This window comes from Panicum hallii, chromosome 2 (genome assembly GCF_002211085.1).
Source record: "Panicum hallii strain FIL2 chromosome 2, PHallii_v3.1, whole genome shotgun sequence".
NCBI classification, from domain to species: Eukaryota; Viridiplantae; Streptophyta; class Magnoliopsida; order Poales; family Poaceae; genus Panicum; species Panicum hallii.
Window position 1 is genome coordinate 7,208,606 of NC_038043.1, and position 15,136 is coordinate 7,223,741.

General features: G+C 41.7%; 1 protein-coding gene across 2 annotated transcripts; it reads right to left on the bottom strand.

Moving 5' to 3' along the window:
• Window positions 1–4,207: 4,207 nt before the first annotated feature.
• On the bottom strand, window positions 4,208–11,265 carry LOC112880530 (protein CHROMATIN REMODELING 35-like). Of its 2 annotated transcripts, none has more exons than XM_025945192.1 (7): window positions 10,820–11,265; window positions 8,732–9,315; window positions 8,296–8,598; window positions 7,500–7,670; window positions 4,721–6,477; window positions 4,569–4,643; window positions 4,208–4,489 (listed from the first exon to the last, which is right to left on the bottom strand). In XM_025945192.1, exons 1-6 carry the CDS (start codon window positions 10,857–10,859, stop codon window positions 4,640–4,642), a joined length of 2,859 nt encoding a protein of 952 aa, XP_025800977.1. In that variant the 5' UTR covers window positions 10,860–11,265; the 3' UTR covers window positions 4,208–4,489; window positions 4,569–4,639. The 2 variants fall into 2 exon arrangements, with proteins under 2 accessions (XP_025800977.1, XP_025800976.1); XM_025945191.1 differs by having other exon boundaries at window positions 4,569–4,647; window positions 10,820–11,263.
• Window positions 11,266–15,136: the final 3,871 nt, after the last annotated feature.

Consider the following 15,136-nt stretch of genomic DNA (forward strand, 5'->3'; position numbering starts at 1 on the left):
CAACTAATTTGACAAGGACGCTCTCAACTAAGACTATTTTCTATGTAACTGGATTTGTTTGTGATCAACGCCCTTAAGACATATTGACATACGTAGTAAGCTCGATCCCTGAAAGCTTTTACTGGTATGTCATATGCCACCTTTAACCGTGAGGGGTATTTTGGAACATTTGCTAATTAAATCACCTGCTGGAATTCAAAGCGTAGCTATATTAACTCTTGGCCGTTACTGCTTTTGCCACGACCAACCAAACCCGACCACAGTTAGTAACCAGAAACCATCAACAACACAGTCCCTGTGTGCAAATGAATATGGTCAATGGTTTCTCATATAGTCGGCAATCATATACAGTAGCAGCGCGTCACTACGTACCTGAAAACAGGCCCTTACTACCGGTTGAAAATCGGTATTCAACCGGTCTAGAACCGGTACTAGAGACCGAGATTGAAAGTGTAAGCATTTGATGCTGGCACTTAGGTACCGGTTGGTCTTTCCAACCAGTACCATAGGGTTTTCCCCTTTTTTTTCCTGAATACTATTTTATTTCAATTATTTATTATTGTTTATACTTCCAGAATTGCTACGCGTACCCGAGTTATACACTACTATACGTAGTCACGTTCGAGTTAAAATAATGTATAAAAATAACTAAATGTCACCACCGATCATGTAGTTAAGTTATTTAAACATAATAATATTTATAAATATACAAATATCACGATCACGATTACAAGTATTAGAAATGTTATGAGAAATCATATCTGTCTCGATTGAAAGTACTATGTCCCACTTGACGTCGATGCGGATACTCTATTAATATGGCCGTCGTGGTAGAACTCGCCAGTAGGATTCGGCATCTCCCTCATAATAAATTCTATGAGCTGCTCCGACACGGCCGTGATCCTATCCACATGGAGAACTTCCTTCTTGATTTGTATCATCTATCATTTTGAAAAAAAATAAAGCTCAATATATTAATTCATCGTGTCAGCATAATTATAAATGTATTTACGAATGGTTTGTACGTACTCTTATGTCCTTCGTCGTAGCCTTCCCGAAACGGGTTGGAGTGTAGATGAATTCAGTACATAGTACCCACACCAATTATTTTCGGCTTCTTGCATCAAACACTATAAGAGGAATAAAGTAGAAATACAATATTTGTGTATGTGTATACAGAGCACCAAATGAGATATGCAAAATTGTTGCGACCCCACGTACCGAAAAGTCCATTCTAACGGTCAATTTATCCTTCCATTCACCGCCGTCTTTGTACTTTTTCACAAATTTTTCCACACCCTACGCTTAAAAATATGTTTGATGTTTAATTGATCTAAAAATGAAAAGAATTTATTGTACAAATTAGACTTACATGTTCACTGGGTCTATGATATGTTGGATGTCCAACTATGGTCTCCTCTTTGAGTCAAACACTATAAGTTTGCTAGACTCCACACAAATTACGAGCAAAATCCAATCAAAAAGCTGCACATATAGATATATAGGCATATATACATGTATTAGATTTAACAAGTACCTACAAAAAGAAAAGAGTTACGAGTCAATCAAAACTTACTCGAAGTTGTAGGGTAGAAGTATATAGGGTTTATAATATTGCTTATTTAGGATATTGAACATGTTAACACACATTTCCGGATATTTCGATAGTAAATTTTTCTCGTTGAGTAGCCTTCCATAAATATGTCACAGCAAAAGGAGCAACAAAACTACAGATATGAATTTATCCCTAACAAGAATAGGTAAAAATCTAGAGCAATATTTTTCTACTAAAACATGCCATATTATAGGTTCACTGGATATATCTAGTCACAAGGATTCCAAAACATCTTCAGCTTCAATTTAAGGATTATTCTATGATTTACTATGATTTTCCAAAGTTTCAGCTGGTATTTTGAAAAAAAAAGAAAAAACCCTGTGCATCACTGTTCATATGAGTCTACGGTTGGGAAGATAGGCCCCTGAAATTGTTCCTATTTACGCGCGGCTTCCTCGGTCTGGGTCAACCATGGCCTTGTGCATCACTGATGAATTTCAATTTCCTTTCCTTTCAACATTTATGGACCAAATGATCTCCAAAACTCTTGAAACGAATTTCTTTGGTTGGATAAAATTATGGGGATTCCATTTTTCCAAACATGCATGATTAGTGTTTTGGGGAAACTATTTTGATTAACACCTGAAGATGACATAATGACCACTATTTCAGAATTTGGAACTTCAGCTTTAAACGACTTGGGTCTACACTTCAAACAACAATTTAAAAATCCAATCAAGGTTGAGTTGTTTTGAAAACATCTCACCACTTTTACCAAAACTTTACATATACTTAGATTTACAACTTTGCTTGATTTTTATTTACAAAATTTCTTAGAGTATTAGATAATTACGGAGAAGTTCGTTTCTAGTGGTTATTTTATGTGACAAATGCATGCAAAAACATATGAGATGCTTCATAAATGCTAATGCACATGATTAGGTACAGTAGTGACATCGGGGATGTCACATGGACGGTCTGCCCTGCCTCTCACGTACTCAAGGAGAGGTCATCGTGGAAGAGTTCGAACATTGGGGAAAAGGAACCGTCGGTTCCGACATTACTGAGGTCTGAGAAGAAGAGGCGTCGTCGACTTCGGGGGATAGGGCGAATAGCGGTAAATCTATTCCTCATGCGTGCTACTAGCGCGAGCTGTAAGTGCACGAAAATTCATTTCATTTAGACTTATCTCAAGTTATTAAATTACTAGATGAACTTTATACTTGTCCAGACTTAAATAGGGCTAGGAGCTCCATTTTCTGAAATTGCAGCACGGCAAATACTATAGACCGTAGAGTTTGAATTGTCAAATTCAGATGAGAGCTAAGCATTATTATGATTTTCTAAAAGCTACTATTTATATAGTAAGTGTTTTTGTAGCCTTAATAAAATAGTAAATCATCTCAATGTTTGCTCAACTTTGGCAGGCAGCCTAATCGACTTTTGTACTTCCTAACTCTCTAGCACCAAGTGTACCGCATTTTCTTTTTTGAAAAGAGAAGTGTACCGAATTAAATGGAGCTCTAAGTACCACTAAGCAAACAGGCTTGCTACTTTACTGCACAACTTGGGCACAACAATTAATTTTAAATTCAACAATTCAAAAAAAACTGCATTAGCATGATTATCTGATGCACATTTTAACTTTCTTAAGCATAGCGATTCTAAAACTAAAAGGCAATCAAACAAAAGAAATCAAATTTTAGAATTTTATTTTAAATAAAATAATCACACATGCAATTCTGCATGGATAGGAATTTTGCGGCGTGCCACTATCACGGTCGCACTGGTTTAAATTTCTTACCAACTTTTTCTTAAAAAGAAAAAATCTCAGCATGTTGTTAGGATCAACATCATATTTTTCCACAATCCGTAATACATTATGTTTAAAATTGTTTAGCTCCCCGTGGCAACGCATGGGCAAGAATCTAGTTAGGAGAAAAATTAGTTGCTTCAGATCTAAATCTAAGGAACATACTATCGGGGGTTGGATAGTGATGGAATAGAGTTTTGATAGAAACTCGTATCAAAATCATATAAAAAGAAAGAAGAGAAAATTGAACCTTGTTTCCCACCTCTGACCTTCCGCTAAAGGAAACGGCACTACTATCCATGCTTGCGATGGTTCGTGAGTCGTGAGATCTTCTGGGTTCTTCACTCAGACTGATCCCAGTCGTGTTGGAGAGTGCCCCATCTAGGCATCTACAACTTCTGTAAGCTCGGTGGCTTGGTGCCCGTACTCGCCTACACTCTGGGATCCACGAGAAGAACACAAGCGAACGGAACATGAATCCCCCAACCATCAGTGCTCCCTTCCTGCCTACACTGTCCCATCCTGCCTTTCTTGTGTTCCAAAACAAAAGAAGACGAAAACAAAAGGAGCTTTTTCATATGATGTTCTAAAAGGCAGATATCTTAATTCATATGCGTAGAGAAAGAGAGCTTCGTAATTCATAAACCAAGTGAGCGCCAGAACCTATGACGAGCCATACTAAACGTCATAGCGAAAACCACTAGTACAGTTTTTAAACATCTCAAGCACACAGTACCTTTGAGCTTTCCAATGGCCTCTGATCGCTTCTGCCTGCATTGCATTGGGCACAAAAAGAAGGGCACTGCATAGTTCCAACACCCAAGAACAAAACAGCTGCATAACCTCCAATGCTGGAGAACAAAACAAACTGAGCGCACATTCACGAAAGGTTTATTGAGTTGTTTCCTGTTGCCCACGAAAACTTTATGAGGAGAAAACGATGGCTGTTAATCCTCAGTAACTTGACAAGAGTCACGAGGCTCAACCCGATTGCTGTCACAAGTTGGCACATACTACAAAGGAGCCATACCATAGACATAGTTTGAAAATGACTAAGAAACGTAAAGTCCTAGCTTAGATCATACTGAGGTCTGTCACCACAACGAAGCCACTGTATCACCCTGCAGAGAAACAGTATCCGTTAAAGCATTGTTTTCATGATGTAATGTAAGGCATGATTCTAGAGGAAAATCTGCTTACATCAGATCATGTACCAGCTCGGACGGTCAGCATTGCAATATTTACATGGCGTCCAGTGGCCACAAAGCTTCTTACCTACCTACAAAGACGAATTCTGGATGAGACTACTAGCATGCAAAACAATATCAAACATTGAGAGGCAGGGGGTTCACCTTTTATACAGTGCCTTGACATCCTGACGCATTGCTTTAGTATCCAATAATTCATCCCCACAGTCATCAATATCAACTTGACCAAGTTTGAAGTCTTCTGTTGTGCAGTGCTCACTCCATTCGAACCATAGCTTCGATATAACTTCCTTCTTGAATGCGCTCTCATGGTGCTTCTCCTCGGCAGAATCAGCAGCTACAAGCCTGTATACAAACACTTTCTTCTGCTGTCCAGGCCTGAATGCACGCCCGATCGCTTGACGGGTGACAGATGGGTTCAGGTAAACATCTAAAATGACAACTCTTGACGCGCCAACAAGGGAGATACCCTCACCACATGCCCTGATAGCACCGAACAGTACTTTTGCATCAGCAGAGTTGTTAAATTGATTGACTAACAATTCTCTGTCTTCTTGAGTAGTATCACCAGAGATCATGAAAATCTCTTTCCCCACATGCCAGCCCTTCACCTTAACCAGAAGCCTTTCCAAAAATCTCATTGGAAGTCTATATTGGCTAAAAGCAAGTAATTTCTCTCCTGCAGAACTAGCAAGTGACAGGATATTCATGAAAAACCTGGCCTTCACCCCATCTCTCACATCGATGGAATCAATCATAATGTCAATTGACTTATCTGTCAAGTTGTTAGCCCTATCCTCAGCATTAACTTCTGAAATTTCTGAAAGACAAGGATGAACATACAATGAAGTATCTACCGCACTTCTTTTGAACTTGTCATATGCTCCCATCTTCTTTTGAATAATCTCTTTCTGAATGGAAGTGAGTTTCAAGAACACGCTGAAGTCGACTAAGCCAGGTAGTTCATCTAAGATATCACCCTTATAGTAGTGAAGAACATCCTTTGTAAGTTCTCTAAGACCTCTAATGACATGAGCTTTTCTCTTGAAGTTGTCATCATTCAACAATGTGTTTTCAACTGACTCAGTAAATGCACTGTAGGCAATCCCTTTCGAACTTCTACCTGACATTTCTACTTGACTCATTATCCGTCTAACAATAGGACGGGATGATTCCATTTTGAGAAACTTTGGGCGAACAAGATTCAAAATGTTAAACACTTCCTCAACATGATTCTGGAATAGTGTACCTGAAAGGACCACTTTGCGTGGTGTTTCCACTCTACTCAGAGATTCTAGTACATCAGTCTCCCTATTTCTTGGTGTATGACCCTCATCCATTATCAAAAGGTTGGGGACCTTTAGCAGCCTGTCCCTACATGCAGCTGCTGCTTTGCTGCCCCCATCATCGGAGATAATTGTGGAGAACTGCTTGTATCCAAGAAACAGTATACTCATCTTGTCTTCCCATGATTTAAGGACTTCCAGTTGGTCTACTCTTTTTTCAGCCTTAACAGAGTAGAAATCGTACAATGGTATATCCTGTACTTGCCACTGTTGAATTTCTTTCTTCCATGTACCTAAAATCCCTTTGGGTAGCACAACAAGGGGCCTTGCAGATGGATACCTTGCTAAGAAGCTCTGAATGAAGCTTATAAGCATAAATGTTTTCCCTGAACCTGGGGCATGAGCAAGAATGCAACCTCCAGGCTTGTCTCCGATCAAATTCTTAACCAAAAAGTTGAATCCTTCCAACTGATGTGGTCTCATTTGCTTAGCATGTCTAGGATGAATAGCAATATCTGCAACTATGAAATCTTCAGACAGTTTAACACTACCACAATCTATCTCATTAGCATCCTTTGAATGTCCTCCATAGCAACTTGTTCTTCTCCTTGAAGCCTGAAATAAAGAAAACGTTAAGGTCACTTGGTTTCTCCAATACTATTCTCTTCTGTGCAGATTTAGACATTTGAATCTCATGATTATAATATAAATTGATTTGAATTTCATTTGAATCTCATGATTACATATAAAATTGATATTAGTTTACTCTAGTTATTTAGGGGAGCAACCAAAAAATATCAGGCTTTCAGCAAAATGCCCTAAGTTCAAGGTTACTCTGCAAGCAAACATGTCTTTTGTAGAAATGAAAAAAGCAATTACTGATCTTCGAGTTATATTCCAATGATTTTCTATTGTTTCATACTAGCTGGAACTGATGTGAGAAAGACTAGACCAGGGGGAGACCCCCGGACCTCAAGGTCTAACCAGTGAAACTCCGGAGAAGTTGGCCTATTAGCAAGAAAAGGATTTGACATTCTCAAGGAAATGTCAATATGACATTTGTTTATACTCCCTCCATTCCAAATTGTAGGTCGTTTTAGCAAATCGGGATATATAGTTTTTGCTACGTATCTAGACATAGCGTATATCTAGATGCATAGCAAAAACTATATATCTAAATTTACCAAAACGACTTACAATTTGAAACGGAGGCAGTATTTCACAACTTGTTCCATGTGCATACAAGGTGAGGATAATGAAATTATCGAGGCAGAGTATAGAGCTAGTCATGTCAAGTGGAATAGGCTGGTAAGCAAACAGCACAAGTGCTCAAAAGTTAGAACTGTAAGGATCATGTAGCTGCACTGATGTCAACAAGTATGGAACTAGTGCATATGAACTGAAATGAGAAGATAAGCTAACATCACAGGTGTTCAAAACTTGAAACTGTAACGTAAGTGAAGCAGAACTAATGTAAGAATTAACTACCAGGCCATTTGCTAAACAAGAACACCCCAACATGGAGCCTGTTCTTAGGATTTTCCCAAAGTGAAAACTACATGCATGCATAAAAATAACTTTAGTGCTAAATGAACGAGAGCTACAAAGGCCTCATATATCTCAAACAAATTACAAACCTTTTTCCACTGATAATCAATTATTGATTCAGCTCTTCTCACAATCATTCCACAGACACGGCATACATGGCCCAAATCTTCATGAATCCGAATGTCATGATTGCAGTCGACATCCTCCACCTTTCCATGATCCTCTTCTTTCTCATTTGCCGCCTCATCAAATGAGTCAATCTGGACCAATAAAAGTAACTAAATCAAGAATCACAGATAATACAAACCAGTTACCAACAACTGAACTGAACAGCAAGAATGCAAACTTGTCATGATAGATAGGAAGCCTCAAAAAGGCAACGGAATGCATTTTTGAACACTTCAGCTGATGAACCCCTATTCATTATTTACCACTTAGCTCCCATATAATAAGATACTCCCTTTTGTTGGGAGTTATTATGTCACGATACAAGTCATCATTGTAATCTAGGTGTAGTTGTCATGGCTGTGCGTAAAAATTAATACAGTACACAATTTTAATAAAGTTATTGTGATCTTGACATGTCTATTGGAGCATTTCATCCCTTATAGGCACAGCTTTTCTCCATCTCTAACAAATTATGTTGGGATCTTTTGCTTTCTTGCAGTGTTCATATTGTTGGCTTAACCTTACATTATGAAATGGAGTATATTTCTTCCAATCAACCAGGCATAATATACTACCATGAAGATGCTTCGTAGAAAGCAGCGTTCAATATTCAAATAGATAATACAGCATGTATTCACAAGCAGAATTAGCAGTCATCTGGAAATTTTTTTAAAGAGTGCTGCACTATAAACCAAATTCTGTGGTTGACACGCATACCTTTGTACTTTCGATGGCCAACGCAAAATCTTTCCAATATTCCTCAAGACCGTCACTTTCATTTTTTGGTTTCTCCTCTTCCTTCATAGTCAGTTCAGGTTCTGATGAAATATCAGTTTTTCCTAAATCCAAGGACAAATCAGCAGCTACTGGATCTGTGCCAGATTTTCTTTTCCTTTGTCTAGGGGCGCAGGTAGCATCTTCGCTGACATGCAAGCTGGGGTCTGATCTCCTTCGCTTTTTCTCTGTAGGATGTGAAAGGAACACTTGTGTTTCTGCTCTCTTCTCCGCTATGTTAACAGCCTAGAATGAAAAACAAGAATTAAGCATTGGAATACAAAGTCGTTCATCTTGGCACACATAGTAGAATAAGCACAAAAATACAGATTTGTAGAATTGAACATTCACCAATTAACTGGAATTGAAAGGTAAATACCAAAAGATCTTGCACACGCTGCTCCTCAGGCCTTTTCTGCAATACAACTCTCTCAAAGTGAATAGATGGTTGCCAGCTGGTTTGCAAAGGAAATTGATTCACTAAAGCTGCATTTTGACCATATGGAACAATCTGCGTATTTTTGTCTCCTTCAATCTGCATGGTTTTAAATGCTTGGCTCATCCCATTGGATGCCACCCATTTTGTGATATTACTAGCCAAATCAGATGTTGTCAGTTCTTTGTATCCTGAATTGTTTCCATCCTCATCATCTGAAATTACTATTATTGGAGTATTTTCTTGTTGTTCTCTTGGCTCTGTAGAATAATTGTTCAATTTGCCACCTGCCATTCTGTTGGCTATCACAGAATTTTCAGAGGGACGTTCCAGACTAGAAAGGAAGTTGATCAATTGGACCTTGCGCTGACGAATGTTTTCCCATTCCTTGCTAGCACTGCCAAATTCCAAACTGGGGACCCTACTTGCAACAGGAAGTGCATGACCACTGGAATTGGTTGCAACTCCAGGTGTTAATACACTGGTATTACGCTCAGCAGATTTCTTGTGCCTTCTGTAAAATATGCCTACAAAAAACAAAAGGATTACTATCACGGGAGAGAAAAGCCAAGTAAATTTATTCATAATGCCAGATCATGTATATTTCTACGAAAAACATCAACAATACATTTCCCAAAGAGAAGCACATGCATTGTAATAAGTTGCAAAATACAACACAGATTTTGTTTGCAAAGTTCTAGCAGTATAAATGCATCTAACAGAACAAATATATAAGGAAAAACTTGGCTTTACTAGTTAACAAAATGTTAACCTCACAAAGATGTTAATCAGAAGAAAATAGCATGTGTAGGGAAAATAAGGAATTATAAAAGCAAAAAGGCTTCACTTAGAGAAGATGAGACATAACTTTATATGACAGTCTAGATACATTAGACAACATGAAATAAACCAAGTCAACCTGCTTATGTAGCAAGAAGAGTAATCATAACAAAAGAATGAACATTTCATGTATATGTTTATGTATTTTTACTTTGCCTGCATAATAACTTGGAAATGGTGAAGACAGAAGCTGAGTAATCATAACAAAAGAATGAGCATTTCATGTATATGTCATGTATTTTTACTTAGTCTGCATAATAACAAGGAAATGGTGAAAACAAAAGCTGACCAAGCAAGCAATATGTGAGCGATGAGCGCGGTCACGCTACTGCTTACACCGTTGCTACCTTCATTTCACTACCCCACATTAAGTACAAGGCAACCATTCATTCTCTACAGTTTGTGGGTAAAGATCAATGCCATCTATAGCTAACTAAATATTGAGCAGAGCACAACGGGAACATAAATCAAAACTGTTATCATCTCTGCTTCACCTGTTATCCGTCCTTAGACATTATAAACCACTGTTGCAGCAAACAAAACAGAGGCAGGTATCCTCAAAGCAGAACAGAAAAAACAGCAGCGCATAACTTGCTAAGCACAAAGAAAGATGACAGGACACGTAGTTCTCTCTTAAAGATGCCCTCAATCCAAAAGCCATTTTCCCACGGGAGCTTATGACTCTGAGTTTGAGCCTAAAAAAGGCAAGCCATGCCACGGTGATCCCAAAAAAAAATGTCCGCCACAACAGAAGCTTGAACCCCCTGCCCAGAAAATCACCCCGGCGATCACCGAGGCAAAGCATAAAGCCCCAACCCATACGGAGACCAATGGAAGACAGTAAACCGAAGCGTTTGCGAATGGCGGCCTCATCCGGGCGCAAACGTACACGATCCCCCCGAGCCCGAAGGAAATCAACCCCCCTCCCCCCCCCCCCCCGCCCCCAAGCGAACCCCCAACAAAACCCTAAATCCCCACCGAAGCTCTCGCCGAACAGCGAAAAATGCAGCACCAACATCCCCCAAGCCAACGGAGATCCCGCGTTCCCTGTTTCCCTCCCACGCACAAACGAAGAAATGAAGCGGAAAAGAAACAAGGAACATTTCCCCAACAAGTAGGAATGGTAGCCGCAGGGGAATCCGCATCCGCCACACGATCAGAAGTGAGACGCAGAGGGGGGGGGAGGCTCACCGGAGGACGGGGTCAGCGGGTCGCCGCCGGCGGCGGCCATGGCGGGCGAGGCCGCGCGCGCACCCGCCGCGAGTTGTGGGGTTTTCTGGGGGGCAGAGCGCGACACGGACACCGTACTGGTGCGCCCGGTGAAATGCGTCGTGGGTTGGAGGGGGGGGGGGGGGGGACTTTTGTGGGAATCTCCGCTCCGATCGGAGAGTCGGGGGCCGGTCACTTCGTCTGCACTCTGCCTCGGGCCCCGGGTCCGCACCGCTGACGTGGCGCGCTGTGGGGCCGGGTGGCAGCGACAGGCTCCTGGCCTCCTGCGGCCTGCCCTGCCCGGCGCGGCGGCGGCCGGCCCCGAGAAGGACGAGCGGAGGACCTAGGGGCGGAGGGGCCGACGGGGTTGCGGCCGGCGGCGGGCGATTGGGGGCGGCGGCCGGCTGGGGAGAGTGGACAGGAGGCGTGGGTGGTGCGGTGGGTGGTTCAGTGGATAAAGCAGCGGGCAGGTGTGGGATTGCTACGGTTTTTTGGTGGGCTGGGCCGAATCTGAGCAATCAATTCGGTCTCTTAGGTCTCAGGTAAAGATCTATACCGTATTGTACACGCGGGTACAAATTCAGGGATCACGTAGCATGTGACACAGTTGGTTGGTTAAATATTTGCTTTTAGAATTAAATACAAGTTTCAGTATTTGGATAGTTTGTTGCATTGCCGTGCTGATACTCCACACAACTAATTTGACAAGGACGCTCTCAACTAAGACTATTTTCTATGTAACTGGATTTTTTTGTGATCAACACCGTCAAGACATATTGACATACGTAGTAAGCTCGATACCTGAAAGCTTTTACTGGTACGTCATATGCCACCTTTAACTATGAGGGGCATTTTGGACCATTTGCTAATTAGATCGCCTGGTGGAATTCAAAACGTAGCTATATTACTAAGGGACAAACTTTGAAACCTCGACTTTGTTCTATCCTGAGGCGGACTTAAAAGTCGTGGCCATTACTGCTTTTGCCACGACCAACAAAACCCGACCACAGTTAGTGACCAGAAACCATCAACAACTACAGTCCCTGTGTGCAAATGAATGTGGCCAGTGGTTTCTCGTATAGTCGGCAATTAGTACATACTAGAGTGTGGGGCACGCCAATCTTCCGGCTTAATGTAGAAGATACTACAATGATTAAAAGGATTTTATGGGGTATCTTTCACAGCTTCCATATTGATTATGATTCTGAGCCCATACAGAGTGAAACCATATTCTACTTCTTGAGCTTGCTAGAAATGTTATATGCAAAACTTTTGAAACTACAACATAATGCGTTTATATAAGAGGCGCAATTCAGCTACGAAAATGACGACCTAGATAAGGAAGGGAATAGCTAACTGCATATCAGATTTTACAATTGTTTGGAAAGGAAGATGAACAAACAAGAAAATAGTACATAAAGTAAACATTCATTCATTTGAAAACAAATCATCTAAAACACTGATCCGCACCCCCATTGTTAAATCCGAAGAATATAACATCCAAACACACATCCAATATAATGTGCACAGCTACATGTTATGCAAATGACAGACAAACACATATCATAAAGAATTCTGATGAATAGAATAATATTTTCAAAATTTATATCAAGGTCAATTTTATATAAGAGAAACAAGATGAAGCAGAGTGATACAAATTAATACCTTAAATTGAATCCAAACATAACAAAAAAGGTCAGGAGCTTGGCATCAGATCCTGGATCAGAAAGTTGTGACCCCCCTTCATCGTGCAAGCATGTCGACCTAGTATATATAGTACCACTTGCCATAAACCAAGTTGCCAAGAAACTGCTAAGCAGCTAATGAGGAATTTTTATAGAAGTAAATACAGAAAAAAAAACATTAACTCACACAGAGCCAAGAGCAGCCTTCACATCAAGACTATGCAATCAAGTTTCCAAATCAATTAAAAATATTGATATACTGATATACTCATTCAGGGTAAAGAAATAACGAATCCCAGTCCTCACACGTATGCTTCCAGTTTTGGTCTTCTACATATCTGGCACATTCATCAACAAGGATTGGGAGAGGTAAGTTGGACTAATTTTTAACACAAAAGTGTTACATTGTTCAAAATTAACACTTATATTTGCGGTAAGCTGAACTTCAAATATCAATATTTTCAATCAGATCAAAGCCTCATTGAGTTATTGCCAAAATTTTAACAGATACAAGAACATTATCAGAATTAACATACATAGACCATACTGTATTTTAACGTTAGCAAATAGAGAACACAGTGGCATCATAAATATTTTTCACATCTATATACTGCATAAAACGGGACACCAGAACCAATCAATCTTCAATACTCAAAATGCTCTGGCTCCAGCAATTATTTATATCGATTCGAACATAAAATGCAACTACAGTGGGCAACTAATTCAGTACTAATGTTTGATTGTGACAAGTATCAAAAGTTGGCAAAGAACATATTGGTACCAACCTAGCATGTCAAATTGGCTTCAATTACGGACCTCAAACCTTCATTTGTCAATTTCTTCCTGAGCACCGAAATATATTAATAATATGTAGTTAAAAAACGGAAACAAGAGGTGAATCCTGCTGATCTCAATCTTTCAAATCCATGTCTCCGAACCAAAACCACTAAAATGAGAGCAAATGGTACTGTTTGTCTTGACGAAAGACAAAGTGGAAAGTGCAGGGAAGAAAGTAAATATACAGAACATTCTTCAGAAATGAACAGCATCAGAATCTGAGGCCATTGCTCATGACGCCGGAAAAAAAGTTGCAAGTGCAAGGGACGAAAAAATATACAGAACATTCTCTTTATGTTGCAAGGGAGCGGCTCAGGGACACCTCCGGCGTCATCTACAGGGCTAATGGGGCCCACGTAAAGGGAAGGAGAGCAGCGGGATCCTGACAACCCTCCTCTTTCTACTCCTCTCTCTCTCATGTATCCGACCCCTGCCCCTTAGCTTATAAAAGGGAAGGGGACCAAACTATAAGACACTCACGCACTCACATAGAACTCTGCCACCAAAAACTTAGGAGCCCGTTCCTTCTCTCGATCGTTTGTAACCCCTACTGCAAACCAGTGCAAGAACACGAGCAGCTCAAACTGGACGTAGGGACATTTTATCCGAACCAGTATAAACCCTTGTGTCTTCCTTGCACACCATCCGAGCCAGACGCGCAATCACAAATTTACTAGTCGGCGGTCGAAAACACCGACAATATGGCAGCAAATTAGTTCAGGAGGACACACCTTGTTGGTTCCGGAAATACCTGACAGCTAAACCTACTCGAAGTGTGTATCGCGCGTCGTGATCGGATGTGGCCTAACACACAATGACTCAAAATTTATACTGGTTCAGGCAGTCGCGTCAGTCGCGTCTTCTCATCCCGTCAGTCGGAGTCTTCTCGTGACCACCGTCCAAGTCCTGCATCGTGGGGCAAGCGTCTTGTCTTGTCCCTACACGTCATGCTCCATCGGTCGGTGGTCGTGGGGACATCGATAGGTACGGTACGACTATCACGCCCCATCCCTAGCGCCTCGCCCGGTCACTCCATCGTGACGGGGGCGTTCCGGCCGTATCATGATGACGTTACGCCTCATCCCTTCGCGAGGACAGGGTAGGTAGAATAGTGGTGGCCTGCTGCCACGGTAGAGGGGACTGTGACCCCGTAGAGGGAGTGGTTGGCTATGTACGACAAGTTGACCCCAAGGCTCATCCTTATCCTCCGCACCTACTCCTGGGGCCTGCTGGTACGCTGGGCCTGGCCTCCTGACCAGCCTGCCGGTCGCGGAGGTGGGCACGTGTAAGGCGGAGCCCAGTTGGAGTCTTCAGTTGGAGCCGTGGTACGGACCTGGTCTCCGATCGCCTCCCAGGTCAGGGACATAGACCCGGCTTGCCCCGACTGACTTGTCGGTCGGGATAATGGGCCTGGGCCGCTCAGATGGAGCTGCCACCTACGAGGAAGGGCGCTCATCCAGGCACGGCCTCGGGCTGGTCGGCGAGAAGTGGGCCTGCTGGGGACCCCGGGTCCCTGGACCCATCAGAGGCCCCCCGAGTGGCTTTGCGATTTGTTTAATCGTGAAGGCGCTATTCTCACCGCGTCGTGCTTTCGCTCAGAGTGAGAGGTCGCATCGACCTGCGGTATTCTCACTGCATCGTGCTTTTGCTAAGAGTGAGAGGTCATATCGACCTGCCTCAGCCGTAGAGAGATATAGCGTAAGAGAGGCTCCCCCTTGTGACCGCGAATCAATCGGGGTCGCCTGGGCTTTGCCGTGCAAAAAGTGCGCCGCAGCGG

Excerpts from the sequence above, each read along its gene's own strand:
- LOC112880530 (XM_025945192.1), bottom strand. The coding sequence starts at position 10,859 with ATGGCCGCCGCCGGCGGCGACCCGCTGACCCCGTCCTCCG. Across the intron at positions 9,316-10,819 it reads CCCGCTGACCCCGTCCTCCG|GCATATTTTACAGAAGGCAC; the intron begins GTGAGCCTCCCC and ends TGTTTTTTGTAG. Across the intron at positions 8,599-8,731 it reads AGCGTGTGCAAGATCTTTTG|GCTGTTAACATAGCGGAGAA; the intron begins GTATTTACCTTT and ends TTTTCATTCTAG.